The sequence below is a fragment of the Belonocnema kinseyi genome, chromosome 5 (assembly GCF_010883055.1).
Source record: "Belonocnema kinseyi isolate 2016_QV_RU_SX_M_011 chromosome 5, B_treatae_v1, whole genome shotgun sequence".
Taxonomy (NCBI): domain Eukaryota; kingdom Metazoa; phylum Arthropoda; class Insecta; order Hymenoptera; family Cynipidae; genus Belonocnema; species Belonocnema kinseyi.
Window position 1 is genome coordinate 135,464,753 of NC_046661.1, and position 16,439 is coordinate 135,481,191.

At 30.1% G+C, this 16,439-nt stretch overlaps 1 protein-coding gene across 1 annotated transcript in view; it reads right to left on the reverse strand.

Annotated features, from left to right (window-relative positions):
• The window catches only part of LOC117172732 (hyaluronan mediated motility receptor-like), a 42,899-nt gene that overhangs the window by 15,029 nt on the left and 11,431 nt on the right, over positions 1-16,439 (reverse strand). The window contains exons 2-7 of the mRNA XM_033360902.1: positions 13,777-13,970; positions 10,902-11,192; positions 7,472-7,861; positions 6,952-7,353; positions 6,582-6,764; positions 1,861-2,061 (exon numbers count right to left, since the gene is read on the reverse strand). Of these exons, the coding sequence (XP_033216793.1) occupies positions 1,861-2,061; positions 6,582-6,764; positions 6,952-7,353; positions 7,472-7,861; positions 10,902-11,192; positions 13,777-13,970 (1,661 nt within the window). The remainder of the gene's footprint in view (positions 1-1,860; positions 2,062-6,581; positions 6,765-6,951; positions 7,354-7,471; positions 7,862-10,901; positions 11,193-13,776; positions 13,971-16,439) is intronic.

A 16,439-nucleotide genomic window follows, 5' to 3' on the forward strand; every position in this document is an offset into this window, starting at 1 on the left:
TAAAATGCAATCAAAACACACGTCCATTAAACTCATTACTCGCCACCTTGCGCGCTGGCATCGTTTCGTCTATCCCCTCCAACCGGCAGCTCGCGGCGAATAGTAGCAATGCTTGCAAGATATCTTGTACGAATTAGGTAGCCATCATTAAGTTAAAACGTTTGAAATATTAATCTGCCATTATTTTTCGAGAAATTAAATTATTCAAAAATTTAGAGATCATAGACCAAAGAAAGGTCTCATTTCTAATTTAGGATCAGCAATGATATAATAAAGAAACTCATCACCAAATCACAAAGGCTATTTTGCAAAGATAGATTAGAATGTACCTCATGCCAGATGACTTGTCTTTACAATATCGTTTAGAGCTTTTCATATCTTTCAAAGTTTCTACAGGCAAACCTACTTTCTTTCTTAAATCCCCCAGCACCTTCTTTATTAACCACCCGAATTCGTAACCTGCATTTAGAAGCCTGAACATTATTCAGGCTAATTTTCCAGAATCACCAGCTGTTATGAATGCTGTTTTTACGCGATTCTCATGAGCCTGATTTTTAAAATGTCCAGAATTTCACTATTAAAACCTGGATTATATTATAAATACTTATTGTAAAAATTACTATTGTCCATTTCTTTCTCACTTCTATGGCAACCCTATACATTTTTTTGTGAGTAGCATCTTTGTTATTGCACTTGCAATTAAGTACAAAAAAAACATTTTTTATAAGATTCTCAATTTTTATTATTATTATTATACTTATGAAATGTAAAGCGAAAGAAATCGGACTAACGTGTGCTCGTGATTCGGAATATATGATCATGATCGTGCATCCTTTTAGTGAGATTTGGTTAGGACTGGGCTGCTGCTTTTTAAAAATTGTAAGTAAATAAATATCTCTGTTAAAAATTGTAAATTGAATTTTGAGCCAGCTGTCTGCTAGATAATACTACGTTAGTCAATGGATCATTATTCTGATTGGTTCGGCAGTTTTTCAGAAGTGATGTTCAACCTCACAGAGTTTTTGCATCGAGATTCCGATACTTACCTTACAAATTTTGTTTCTCAACCATGGAATATTCAACATTTTTTTGAAATGCACTTAAATTTTCAGAAAGTTATACAGTATTCAAAAAATGTATTACCTAAAATTCATGCAACGATCCCATTTCCTTCCGTGCTACAAATTTCTGATAGAACTTTCTTTTCGAAGCTTTCCATATCTTTCAGATCTTTTCCGAAATTCTATCCGAAACTGTACCCCCATTTTTTTAGAATCTTTCAGAATTTATCAGAAAGTATGCTGACGGTGTCTTTCAGTTTTTTACGATCTTTTCTGAAAATGTCCCGCGCGCATTTTGTCAGTTTCTATCAGATTTGATAAGAAAACTAAATTATGTAATATTTTTATCAGAAAGAACCTCTCTGTTTTATAAATATTGTTTGATAGAACTTGATATGTAATTATTATGTAATTGTAAATAAACTTTCAAAATAAAAATATATTTTGATCAAATCTGAAAAGAATATTTTTCCGACTGTCAGAATTTTTCTGATTTTTTGGGCAGGGTTCTAAAAGTTTATTTTGCGACTTAATTTGAGGTAGTTTCTCCCCTTTTAATATACCTTTAATTAATATATCAGCTGCTTTAATCGTTTCCTCATTTTCGCCGTAATTGGGCTCCAAGTGTTATAAAGTTTAGATACGTATAAATTACAAAATACATTACAACTGTATAAATCAAAGGAACTCATGCACTAAAAATGTTAGACACAATTATCCAGTAGGCAATATTAATAACATTAAAGAGTATTTCATAATTTGTCAGGAAAAAGATGAATTAAAAAAGAAAGATTCTTACTTTCGCGTCAGTTTCCGCAATCACTCTCTTCACTCTTTCTTCACTTTCAGCACGACAAGCAGCCAAAGTCTCCCGCGTGACAGCTTCCGCATTCTGCACAAGCTTGTCTGCATGTTCTTTTATTCGACTCTTTTCCTCCTCGATCATCTTTTCAGTGGCTTCTTTCATCTCCTCCAATTCTTGATTCCTCGCCTCTGACATCTGCCCGGTAAGAAGAGAAGAACTCAGATAAATTCAGAATCTGATTTCCAATTAATACGCGAATTTTCCTTTTTCGAAAGTTCCACCAAAGAGTAGGAAAAAATCAAATTCTATTCTTTTTCATCGACTAAGAAAAATTTAATGGAAGCGTATCGAAGGGAATTAAAAAACTAAGGTATGCAAAAGAACGAATAGAAAGAATGAGAACAATGTCACTTTGAGGACGAAAAACCTAGTCCTTTTAATCGGTTAAAGAAATTTTAGTTCTGAATATAAAATTATTATTTCAATATAAATAATTGGTTGCATTGTCAAAGAATATTTTTATAATTCTGTTTAAGGATTAATATTTTTTTTTACCTTACATTAAATTATTAAAAGAATTTATTATTATATATTATATTATTAAATTTATAATTTTAAAAAGTAGTTTTTTTTGTTGTTAAAAATTAATTCAGTCGAATTTTCAACTGAACAAGATTCATTTTCAACAAAAAAAAAAAAAACGACTTTTTAACAAAATAGTTCAATTTTAACAAAGATTTGAACATTTACTCAAAACAGAATAATTTTCGAACAACAATGGAATAGATCAATTTTTAATCACCAAAGTAATTTTTCAATAAAAACCAAAAATAAATTTCCAACTGAACAGTTTAATTTCCAACCAAAAAGATGTTTTTTTTACTAAAATTTTAAATCGTCAAGCACAAAATGCATTTTTTTAAAAGTAATTTTACTTTTAAACTTATTTGTTAAATTTTTAACCAAAAATATGAGTGTTTAACAAAATTCAAGAATCCTGAAACCAAAATGTTGAAGTTTCAACTAAAAAGGTAAACTTTAATCCAACACGATTATTTTTTTACTACCAAAAAGATGAATTTTTAAACAAAAAGTTTGATTTACTAAATTTTCTAAATTTCTAATTAAAAAGTAATTTACTACCAAATAAGAAAAAATTTTTTATTATATTTTAGAATTTTCAAAAAAAATTGGAATTTTCAAATAAAAAAGATTAATTTTTAAACAACAAAATAATTTACTAACAAATAAGACGAATCTTTGATAAAATTTAAGAATTGTCAAGCAAAAAGTTGAATTTTCCACCAAAAAAGATGAACTTTTAAACTGAAAGATTAATTTTTTACTACAAAAAAAGATGAATTTTTGAACAAAAAAATTAATTTATTACCAAATAAGATTAATTTTTAATAAAATTTAGGAATTGTCAAGCAAGAAGTTAAATTTCCAACTTAAAAAGATGGATTTTTATAAAAAAAAAAATAATTTACTTCCAAAAAAGAAGAATTTTTAATAAAATCTAAGAAGTTTTAAACAAAAAGTTACAATTTCAGCTAAAAAAGATGAATTTTTAATTCAAAAGATTAATTCACTACAAAAAAGAGGAGTTTTCCATTAAATTCAAGAATCTACGACCAAAAAGTTGAATTTTTAAGAAAGAAATAAATTATTTTTAGTATTTAAGAAAGAAGTTCAAACTTAAAACCTATTTGTTTAATTTTTAACTAAAAAAAAACAAAATTTATATACAAATTCAAGAATATTCAACCAAAAAGTTGAATTTTCAACTAAAAAAAGATGAATTTTACAACAAAAAATTTATTTACAACCAAATATGACGAATTTTCAACAAAATGTAAGAATTGTTAAGCAAAAATTGAATTTTCGACTAAAGAAAATGAATTCTTCAACCAAAAAAATAATTGTTTATCACCAAGAAAGACGAATTTTTAAACAAAAAGTTGAAATTTCTACCGAAAAATAAAAACAAATTTGTTAACAAAATCCGAGAGTTCAGAACCAAAAAGTTGAAGTTTCAACTAAAAAAGATGATTTTGTAAACTAAAAGAATAAGTTTGTATAGAAATAAACGAATTTAAAAAAAAATCAAGAATTGTCAAGCAAAAAGTTTAATTTTCAACTAAAAAATATGAATTTTTCAACAACAAAAAAATGAATTTATTACAAAAAAGACGAATTTTCAATGAAATTTAAGGACTGTTTTACAAAAAAAATTTAATCTTCAACTAAAAAAGATGAATTTTTTAACAAAAATATTAATTTTTTTACTATAAAAAAAGACGAATTTTCAATCAAATTTAAGAACTGTTCTACCAAAAACTTGAATTTTTTACTAAATAAGATCAATTTTTAACCAAAAGAATCATTTTTTATCAAAATAACGAATTTTTTTTTAAATTCAAGAATTCTCAATTGAAAACTTGAATTTTCAACTAAAAATGTTTAATTTACTACCAAAAAAGATGAATTTTTAAACGAAAAGTTTAATTTTCTACCGAAAAAAAACAACAATTTGTGTTAACAGAATCCAAGAATTCTGAACCAAAAAGTTAAATTTTTAACTAAAAAATATGAATTTTTAAACCAAAAGAATAATTTTTTATCGAAATAACGAATTTAAAAAAAAATTCAAGAATTCTCAATAAAAAACTTGAATTTTCAACTAAAAATGTTTAATTTTCAAGTAAAAAAAAAATTTTTTGAACAAAAAGTTTAAAGATGAATTTTCAAGTAAAAAGAATAAATAATTCCAACTTTGAGTGAAATGTTAAAAATGACATACTTCAGACAATAGGATTTAGATGTTGTTTTTAGATGTTGACGAGAAAAAAACGAATTTTTAATTAAATTCAAGAATCATCTACCAAAGAGTTGAATCTTTAAGAAAATTGGAAATTTTTTTTTAATTTTCAGCAAAATAGTTCAACTTTAAAACCTTCTTGTTAAGTTCTCAACTAAAAAGATAAATTTTTAGGCAAACATATTAATTTTGTACCGGAAACATGATTCATTATCTGGAAATGTACAAAAAACGTTACCATATGTACTTTTAGAAAAAGAAACAGGTGTCAAATTACTCGTTATTGGCAACAAAAGTGAGCATCGCTTTTCGGTTTTTCAAAATTTCAAAAAATTACCACTGTTTAGGGATTGAGAAGACCCAAGACAAAATTTTAAATAGGAAATACCATTCATTATATAATCATTTTTCACATCAGCCCCTTGTCATTAAAGAAAATACGTGATTTTGCTTTTGTAATGTTTATTTCATAGAAAAAATACAATGAAAAATGATTTTGGTTTTTAGTGACGAGTAATTTTATACCCGTAAAATTTTGTTGTACTTTTCCTCAGGTCGCTACTCAGCAAACATGGTTACATAACAGATCTGTAACTGTTCTAGGACACAAAAAACGTGTTCTAGAACAGATTAGTAACAGGTTACGAACATACGAGTAACTATGTCATCCCCCATACGCTAGAATAATTCTGTAACAGTTCTAGAACGCTGTGACAACCGATCTGTAACATTTCTAGAACAATTCTAGAATTTAATTTAAAATGTCGTATAACAAATCTTTGACAAATCTAGAACGCTGTGACAACCGATCTGTAACAATTCTAGAACTTTGTTACGCTGCATTGTAAAAAATCTAGGACAGTTCTATAACAATTCTAAAATTGTTATTTATCAAATATGGAACAGCGCTATGTACCCCTCACAGCAATAGGATATCCTGGGATATTCAATTTTACCCCATTTATGTCCCGGGATATGCGCAAGGGTCAGCTCGACCATAGTTTTAGCGAACGAATCTTATTTCCTAATTTGTTCTAGAACACACTTGTAACAGGGTTCTAGAACTTTGATATAATACTGCTACGGCACAGTTCTAAAACAAACTTGAAATAAATATTATAGAGCGTCTGTGATCAGCTTGTTTTAGAACAATTCCATAGCAACTGTTACAGAACAGTGCTGCCACCTAGTTCGAGTACAGTTCGGTCACAATTTTGTCACAATGTTCTAGAACACTGTTACCATTTTGTTCTGGAACAGATTTCCCCTTTTCCCATGTCCAAGTGTCTGTTAGTATAACTGAGACTTGAAGATGTTTTTCATATTTTGCAGCCTTGTAGGTACACTATATATCTACCTCCCCTCCAAATTTTATCATTTTCCCACGGTTGGTTTCTGAGTAAAGTTATTTACCGTTTTTTTTTTTCAATTTTTTTCATTTTTCTTTTCCGATTTACTCCGAAATGGCACGGTAGAATTTTTTAAAAATTACACAGATTCTTCCTCAGATATTCAAGAACATATTCCGACCGCCATAATATAGAAAGTTTGGAGAATTTCCTCATAACAATCATTGTTACCAATTGCTACCTTTTTTCTCTAGAACAGTTCTGTCATAATTTTGTCACAGTGTTCTAGAACGCTGTTACCTTTTTGTTCTAGAATAGTTCTATAACCATCTTGCAACAACTGTTATGGGACGCATTTCCTTTTTTGATCTGGAACAGTTACAGAACGTGTTTGCTGGGAGGATGGGCAAAAAAATAGGCTAACTTTGGCGTCACTCTTTGTGCGCACTCGAGAGCGTGACAGTTGTGGAGGAAGTTAATTCCGAGAAAATTGATTCCCCTACAAACCCGATCGCTGCACTATTGAGAAGGAGGACTGCACTTACATTTTCTAGCTGTTGAAGGTACTCCAGTCTGGCTTCCTCCATCAGGCTCTTCAGTTTGGACTGCTCATTCTCATCAAGTTTCGACAGGGCATCGAGATCAGCTTTGTGAGCTTCCTCAGCCTGCGCAAGTCTCTCGTCCGCACTTTTCAATTTTGCCTTAGCTTTTTCCAACTCAAGAGAAACCTAAAACACATCAAAAGAGTCTTTCAGGTTCTAATTTAGAGTGCCTTCTATATTGAAGACCCTTAACATTTGGAGAGTTCTCCAACATCTAAGTTTTTGAAGCAACAATAATGATTTTTCTCAAAAAGGATTTTAAATTTTTCAATTACTAATGAGAAATAATTCTACCAGGCCACTGACAACTCACATCTTGATAAAGCCTTTGAACGTCTCTCAACTCCTCAGTCAAAAAATCGATCGTTGCCCCACACTCATTTGCTTTGATCTCCAGCTCCATCCTCAACGACTTTTCAGACTGATTTTCCTTCTCCAGGTCCTCAAATTTATTTCTCAAATCCTCCACTTCCCGATTTTTCAAAGTCTTGAAGTCTTCTATTATTTTCTTTATCGTTTCTCCCACTTCCCCATTTTCGGAAATAAAACCCGAAATTTCTTCTTCTGAATTCGACGGGTTGAGAGAATCTTGGAGAAAGTGAACTATCTCGGATATTATTTTACTTTTTGATACAGCTAAACTCGACTCTAGACTTTTCGGGAGGTTATCCAAATTACTCTGCAGCGTGTTCACTTTTTCCTGACTTTTTTGATACTGTTGAAGAAAGATAAAGAGAAACATTTCTTAAACATAAATTAATTTAATATGAATTGCTACCTTCATTTTGTGCCGACTCTTTTACTTTTTATCACGGAAATAATAATAAACATACCTCTTCTCGAACGAGCCTCAATTCTTCCTCGACAAAAGTTCTCGCTTCCATCAAATTTTCCAAATCTCGATCCTTGCCGTCGATTATTTCGAACATTTCTGTCGAAAGTTCATTTAACCTCTCCTCTGCTTTCTTCAAATTCATCGCCAATTCCTCGACTCCCTGCGCATTCAATAAATTACCTTCCAACGTCTCGATTCTCTGATTTAATTCCACTTCCTGTCTTCGAAGTCTGAAAATCTCTTCTTCCAATTCGTGCTCTCTTCTGTCCAGTTCGAGAATTTCTTCCTTCTTGAAATTCGCCAACTCTACTAATTGAGTCCGAAGAAACTCAAGTTCGACGTTGTGTTTTATTTTTTGACTATCCAAGACTTCCTGCTGCAGTGTTGCCTGCAGACACAAAATAACTTTAATGATTCTAATCATTTTTTAGTCCAGGCTTTTTCCTTATGATGAAATGAAATCAAATATCCCTTCCCCTTCCATTATTATTTTTCCTCGCTTTACCTACTTCCTATTCTTTCATTTTCCAACACCTTCCCACGCCTCATTTTCCCTAATTCCCCTCCCCATATTGCACTCACTTCTTCCGATTCCCGTCTTTTAATTTCCTCTCACCCCCTCTTTTCCGCCTAGTATGTCCTAATTCCCCCTCTTTCCTTTTCCAATACGTCACCTCACCTCATTTCCCTTCTCCATATTCCTCCTACTTTTCCTAATTCCCCTTTTATAATTTCTCTTAAATTTCGCAACTCTTATTTCCCCTACTTCTCCTTCCTCCCTTATTTCTTCTCATTTTACCTACTTACCATTCGCTAATTTCCTCTCACCTCCTCTACTTTCCCTTCAACACTTCAAACTTTGATTATCTTCACTTCCCCAAATTCTTCATCTCTTTTCCCGTCTCCTTACTTCCACAATTAAAACTGTCCTTCCATACTTCCCCCTCCACAGTTCCCCTCACTTCCTAACACCTAATTTTCCTTATCTTCTCTCACCCCTTCACTTTACCTACTGCCCCTCTCCTTATTCCTCCTACTTCCTCTTATCAAATTTCCCATCCATTTCCCAAACTTCCCTTCGTTCATTTCTTCTTATTATTCCATCTCCCCCTCTTCTCATATTCGCTCGCTTTACCTACTTCGCCGTCCCTTATTTCCCCCTCCATCATCTACTTCTCCTCTCATCTCCCTTACTTCCCCTACCCAACAATCCACCTAATTTGAATCACTCCCCCTCCTATCATGTCCTCTCACTTGTAGTTTATTTCCATAAACTGCGTTAACACTTGAGGTGGGGGGGGGGGGGGGGTCTCACACGACCTACGGTTGGCAACGGTTTGGGGGGATGGTCCCAGTCAAAGTAACTTTTAGAATTCAGAAATTTTTTTTCTAAAATTACATATGGGAACCTTTTTAGTACGTTTGGAGATGATGAATAATGTTTTCAGTACAACAATTTTTTTGTAGTAAATTAATTTTTTTTCTTTAAAACTCTTCTGTTTTAGTAAAAAATTCAACGTTTTGGTTGAGCATTCTTGAATTTAGTTGAAAATTCTTCTCTTTTTTTTCTTCTAAATTAATATTATTTGTTTGAAATTTCATCTCTTCTAGATGAAACTTTAAATTTTTGATTCAAAACTCTTGAATTTCAATAAAAATTCGTCTTTTTTATAGTAAAAAAATTTATTTCTTTAAAAATTCTTCCTTTTTTAGTAAAAAATTCAACTTTTTGGTTGAGAATTCTTGAATTTAGTTGAAATTTTCTTTTGTTCTGAATTAATATTATTTGTTTGAAAATTCACCTTTATAGATGAAACTTTTGGATTAAAAACTCTTGAATTTCATTAAAAATTCGTTTTTTTGTTGTTGTAAATTTATATTTTTCTTTGAAAATTTATATTTTCTATATGAAACTTTAACTTCTTATTTAAGAATTTTTAAGCTTGATTAAAAATTCTACTTTTTTCAGTATAAATTTAATCTTTTTGTTTTAAAAATTATATTTTTGGTTCAAAATTCATCTTTTTGAGTTGAAAAGTCAAGTTTTGTTTAAAAATTCAACTTTTTGGTTGAGAATTCTTGAATTTTGTTAAAAATTCGTTTATGGCGGTAAAAATTTATTCTCTGTATTAAAAAAAAAACATCTTTTTTGTTAAACATTTAACTTCATTTAAAATTAAACTACTTTATTAAAAATTTGAAAAAATTTTCTCTTTCTTAAAAATTCAACTTTTTGATTGAGAATACTTGAATTTTATTGAAAATTCGTCTTTTTTGTAGTAAACTACTCTTTTTTCAAAATTTTCCTTTTTTTAGTTAAAAATTCAACTTTTTGGTTAAGAATGTATTAATTTTATTAAAAATTCGTCTTTTATGGTAGTAAACTAATATTTTTATTTCAAAATTCATCTTTTTTAGTTAAAAATTCAACATTTTTGGTTGACAATTCAAGTTTTTTGTTGAGAATTCTTGAATTTTGTTAATTTTTTTTCATTAGAAAAATAATCATTTTGTTTAAAGATTAATCTCTTTGATTAAAAATTTAACAAGTAGGTTTTAAAGTTGAACTGATTTCTTAAAAATGCATTATTTGGTTGACGATTCCAAATTTTACTTAAAAATTCATCTCTTTAGGCTCGAATTTTACGGTTTTTCGAAAATTCCTTTTTTTCCGTTCGAAAATTACTTTAGTAGTTGAAAATTTACCTATCCCATTTTTGATGGAAAATAGTTATTTTTTAAGTAAAAATTCAACTTTTTTGTTAAAACTGAACTATTTTGTTAAAAAATCGTTTTTTCGCTTTTAAAAATTAATCTAGTTTACTTTAAAATTCAATTTTTAGGTTGAGAGTCCTTGTATTTTCTTTGAAATTTCTATTTCTTTTTGGTATATAATTAAGTTTTTTTTTATGAAAATCTCATATTTTTGATTTGATAATTCAGTTCTTTTGTATAGAAACTTCGTCTCATTTTTTCTTGAAATACGAATAATTTAGGTTAAAAACTTACCGTGCTTAGTTAAAAAATGCAAAAATAGCCGTATTAACTGTCAGAAAAAATTTAATCAGACACATTGCAATACTTACGCTGAAATTTTTTTTTTATTTTAATTATTGATTTACTACCGAAATAAATAAATAAAATACAACAAAAAAATCAGTATAAACGTAAAATCGGGCTTTACCAAAAGGCTACGTTACTTTCGGGGGGTGGGGGGGGGGCAAAAATTGTCCAAAATTGGTAACGTAGTTTATGGTTGATTCTTTAGTTTCCCTCCCCTCTTTTCCCTCACTTTTTATACTTCCTTTACCATAATTTCCCCTGACTTCCCCTCTTTAAGAAAAAATACGACTGACGGACGGACGAACATCCGACCTAAACTTTGCTCGGGGCTACGAAACCCTAAAAATAGTAGAAAATTATATTACCATAGACTCGATGTCTTTTTTGTGCTGCTCCTCATCAGCACTACATTTTGTATTTAGTTCATTGAGTCTTTTTGTTATCAAAGATATTTCCCCTTTCATTTCCTCAATGTGTTTTTCTTGTTCCAATATTGTCCTCGACTTGTTTAAACATTCTACCCTCAAATCTGCCAACTCGGTTTCCAAATCGTACTGGGATTTGGGATCCATTGAAACAATTAGTGGCTTCGTCTTGGCCCTTGGACAGGACATTGTTGTGGGTTTTACTATTACCCGCTTTCTTGGCACTGGGGGCTGTGAAAAAAGTCCAGTATTTTGTGGTGTTATATAAAAATTACATCAAGTAACAGGCTCAATTATAGGTATAATAAAATACTTTATTTATTCAGGACCAAAAGTTTTGCGTTTTTGAACACTTTGGGTAGTCAAGATTTAAAAGTATTTATTCCACATTTGACCGAAATAACTATCTTTTGTCCCTCAAAATAGGGGCGAAAGTAGCATATATTTCCCGTAAACCGAATTAGCGGGACGAATGTAAAATCAGGGAGGCGAGAGTAAAATTAGCGTAGCGAAAGTAAAATTAGCATGGCGAAAGTAAAATTAGCGGGGCGAAATTGGAATTAGCGGGGCGAAAATAAAATTAGCGGGTGAAAGTAAAACCATCGGGGCGAAAGTTAAATCAGCGAGTCGAAAGTAAAATTAGCGGGACGAAAGTAAAATTAGCGTGGCGAAAGTAAAATTTTCGGGGCAAAAGTAAAATTTTCGGGGCGAAATTGGAATTAGCGGGGCGAAAATAAAATTAGCGGGGCGAAAATAAAATTAGCGGACGAAAGTAAAATCAGCGGGGCGAAAGCGGAATTAGCGAGGCGAAAGTAAAATTTTCGGGCCGAAATTAGAATTAACGAGGCGAAAGTAAAACTAGCGCAGCGAAAGTAAAATTAGCGTGGCGAAAGTAAAATTATCGGGGCGAAAGCGGAATTAGCGGAGCGAAAGTAAAATCTTCGGGGCGACATTGGAATTAGTGGAGCGAAAATAAAATTAGCGGGACGAAACTAAAATCAGCGGGGCGAAAGTAAAATTTGAGTGGCGAAAATAAAATTTGTGGGTTGAAAATAAAATGAGCGGAGATAAAGTATAATTTGCGGGGCGAAGATAGAAATTAGTCGATCAGAATTCGATGCGCGAACAAAGTTATAGAAAAATGCGTCAGAACCGCTTTTCACAGCCAAAAGGTGGCCATGATCAAAAGTGGAATAAAATACTATATGCAACACGGGACGAAAGTAGATTTTTTCCGAGGGTGCGGTTGTTGCCCGATCGAAGCGAGGGCAGTAATTGTGCAGTATTGTTCTTAATTTAGAATCAAACTATTTTTCTGAAATATTAGTTATTCCATTTTTCGTGAAGAATTCAGCTTTTTCAATGAAAATTCAACGACTGGGTTGAAATTACGAACTACTTTGTTAAATAGCTTTTATTCTCGTTAAAAATTATATTATTCAATTGAAAAGTAACTTTTTTTTTAATTTCTCTTCTTGGAATAAAAATATAAGTATTTTGAAGAATATTCATCTTTTTTCCTTGAGAATTCAATAATTTAGTAGAAAATTCTACTATTTGATTGAAATTTTTTTTTTTAATTGATATATTCCGGTCATAAATTTAATTATTTTTAGAACATTCTTCTTTTTGGCTTAAAAATTAAATACAATGGTTCAAACTTATTTTCTTGCCTAACGAAAAAAGAACTTTTTTGGTAGAAATTTCAAATATTTTATTGAAAATTCTTTTTTTTTTTAAAATTCAACTTTGTTCAAAGTTGAACTACATACTTTTATATTTGTTTATTGTGTTGGTTGAAGATTCCTTACCTTTTAGTTAAAAATTCATATCTTCGGTTAAAAATTTAACTATAATGTTGATTTTTTAAAGAATTATTCATTTCTTTTGACTAAAATTGATTTTTTTCAAATATACTAAATTTTTGGTTGAAAGCTACTCTTTTTCACTTAAAAATTCAACTGTTTGGTTGGAAAATCCAACTTTTTTGATAGAAAAGACAGTTTTCTTTGTTAGATTATAATTTTTTTATTTAAATTGCAATTATTTTTGTTTAATTATCAACTTTTATATTTTTAGTGTAGAATTCGTCTTTTTGATTTCAAAATGAATTATTTTTTTAATGACCTTTTTAACGAAAAAGTGATCTTTTCTGTACAAATTTCGTTTTTTTTTTGTTGTTAAAAATTTCTTCAACTGTTTGGTTAAAAATAAATGTGTTTTTCTTCAGAATTCAAATATTTTATTGAAAATTCGTTTCTTTTTTGGTTGAGTTCCATTGTTTTTTACTTAAAATTAAAATCTTTTTCGTTAAAAATGTTAATGTTTTATTTTTGGTTAGAAATTTATTTATTGATTTGAAAATTTAAATTCATGATTAACAATTAACCTTTTCACTCGTCAATTGAACAACTGTGTTAAAAATTGTTTTATTTTGTTGCGAATGCAATATTTGTTACATGAAATGTAAGAAAATTAAAGCAATCTTCAAAATGAATTGAGTATAGTATTTATTTTTATTCAAAAGAATTTCTTCCCCTATTTTCGAGGAAAATCTCTTTATTTTCTCTGTTATTTCATCTGTATTTGAAGAGATCGAGGAATGGAAGAAATTTTCTTTTCAAATAGAATTACATTTATATTAAATCTAATGGAATGGATTTGGTGAGACGAATGGGATGGGCGGGGCGGGCGGGGGGTCTCGATGGAAAAAAGTTCAATGTACTCGACTGGTTTTTAGACGGTTTTTACCCTCCTGCCTTTAGACTTCAGAGTTTAGGAGTAACACCCTAAATGCCTGAAGTAAATCTCTCACCGTTTTGAATTTTCGGGCACAGCCGGATTGGCCAGAGGTACTTCCAGCCCCCTTGCTCGACACTGACGTACATTCTGCACCTCCACTCGATGTTACACTCTTTGTGTCCTGAAACCTCTCAGTTTTCTCGATAGCGAGTCCCTTGACTTTCTTGTCGAATTTCGGATCGTAGGCCCCAGGTGCTGGTGCCTCGCCTATTCAGCAAATACATCAAACTCAAATTTAACTAACAATTCCAATCAAATGTTGCTGCAAGCCTACCACAATTAAATTTAATTGTAGGCTGGCTAGCTCATACAGAAAAATTTTAGAAAGAAACTACCCTATCAGGACCCTGACAAAGTATCATTAATTTGGATTAAAAACTAGTCAAGTTGAAAAAGGATAATTAAAAAAATATATATATAATGTATATTTTAAAAGTTCACTATCTTTACACTTATGATTTTCTAGACTAATCAACATTTTTTTGTTAATTGTAAAGATATGGTAATTCTTATTGATAGAAAATTTCTAGCTACCTGAAAAAATTAGTTTACTATAAAAATATTGGGAGTTTTTTAAGCCTTTATTAATTAATAATACTTTTTCAGGGTCCTAATAGGAAATGGAACTGTGCGCCAACTATAAGGACCCTGAAAAAAATAATTAATTTAAATTCGAAGCGGGTTCAAAAGTAAAATTTTCGGGCCGAAATTAGAATTAGCGAGGCGAAAGTAAAATTAGCGGGGCGAAAGTAAAATTAGCAGTACGAAAGTAAAATCATCAGGGCGAAAGTAGAATCAGCGGGGCGAAAGCGGAATTAGCGGGGCGAAAGTAAAATCATCAGAACGAAAGTAAAATCAGCGGGGTGAAAGCGAAATTAGCGTGGCGAAAGTTCACTATCTTTACACTTATGATTTTCTAGACTAATCAACATTTTTTTTGTTAATTGTAAAGATATGGAAATTCTTATTAATAGAAAATTTCTAGATACATGAAAAAATTAGTTTATTATGAAAATATTAGGAGTTTTTTAAAGACTTTATTAATTAATAATACTTTTTCAGGGTGCTAATAGGAAATGGAACTATGCGCCAACTCTAAGGACCTTGAAAAAAATAATTAATTTAGATTCGAAGCTTTAAATGACGCCCCATATTTTTAGTCCCTTATTTGCAGCCCGATCAGAGATTATTAATATTTACTAGATACCTGTTTTCAAAAAATAATTTTAAAATCTACAGAAAAATAAGGGAAATATGTTAAGGTATCTAAAAAGAATTTACTGATTAAAATATGCCAGAAAAAAATTGATTAGTATTGAAAATCATAAGTGTAAATATAATGATTTTTTAAAACTGAATTTTATATATTTTGAAAGTATTCTTTTTCAACTGATTTTAAATATTATTTTAAACATTATTTGAAACATTTTAGGTTCTTTTAGTAATAAAAATAATCTAGAAAAAAATTGATAAGTTTATGGAATCAAAATCAAAGAAGTCAAATTTTTTTAAATACATATATTTTATATCTAGTAGAAATTTGGATTGTTATTTCTTAACCTATTAAAAAAAAATTTTCCTTTGTTTTAAAATTTTGAAAATGTTGAAAAGCATATAACTTTTTGAATTTTTATCGAATTTAAAAATATCATTAGGATGATTTTCAAGCCATTTCGCCGTGTACCAGAAAATTTGACAAAAATTTCTAAAACACATAAAAAAAATTTATTCAAATTTTAAAAAAGCTCTAACTTTTTGAGTTCTTTCTTCTTTCTGAACATTTTCAAAAGTATATAACTTTTCTAATTTCCATGAAAAGTACAAAATTTATTTGGATAATTTGCAAGTCTTCTACCCTACTATAACAAACTTTGACAAAAATTTCTAAAATAATTTTTTTTTTTTCAAATTTTGAAAATGCTCTAAATTTTTTAATTTTGGTTGAAAATATCTACTTCAGGTTCTTAACCTTCATTTTGGGAACCTTTAGAAGTGTATGAAAGGCTGACTCGATTGGACAAATCCTTTAAAAGTCAGGGTGGCAACACTTTTTATCGCAATCCGCAACTGAGTCTTTCTCAATTTGTGGTCAGTGTCACTTTAATATTGCCAATAACTGATGCTTCTATTTCCTTGAAACTGGGTCACTTTTTCTAATCAAATTTCGGCGTGCTTGAATCAGCAACAAATCATCTCAAAAGAGTTTTTTTTTCTTATATTTTAGTAGTGACATCAATATTACAGAATTTTTCTTCTGCGGATTGAAAAATTTGTGATTTGCAATATTTCGGAAGTAAATTTTAATTTCTATTGAATCCATGTATTTTATTTTTTCGCAATCCGCAGCCATGCCTTGTTCCAGTTTGTGGTCAGTATCGCTTTGATATTGCCAACAACTGAAAGATCAATTTTTTCGAAACAAGCGAATTATTTCTAATCAATTTTTTCGGACTTGAATCAACAATACGCCACCTCGAAAGTGTTTTTTTCATCTTTTAGTAGTGATATCCATTTTACTGAATGTTTATTTTGCGAATTGAAAAAAATTGTGTTTTGTAATACTTCGAAAGAAAGTTTTAATTTCTATTAAATCTACGGATTTTATATAATTCATCGCAATCCGCAGCCAAGCCTTGTTTCAGTTTGTGGTCAGTGTCACTTTGATATTGCCAACAA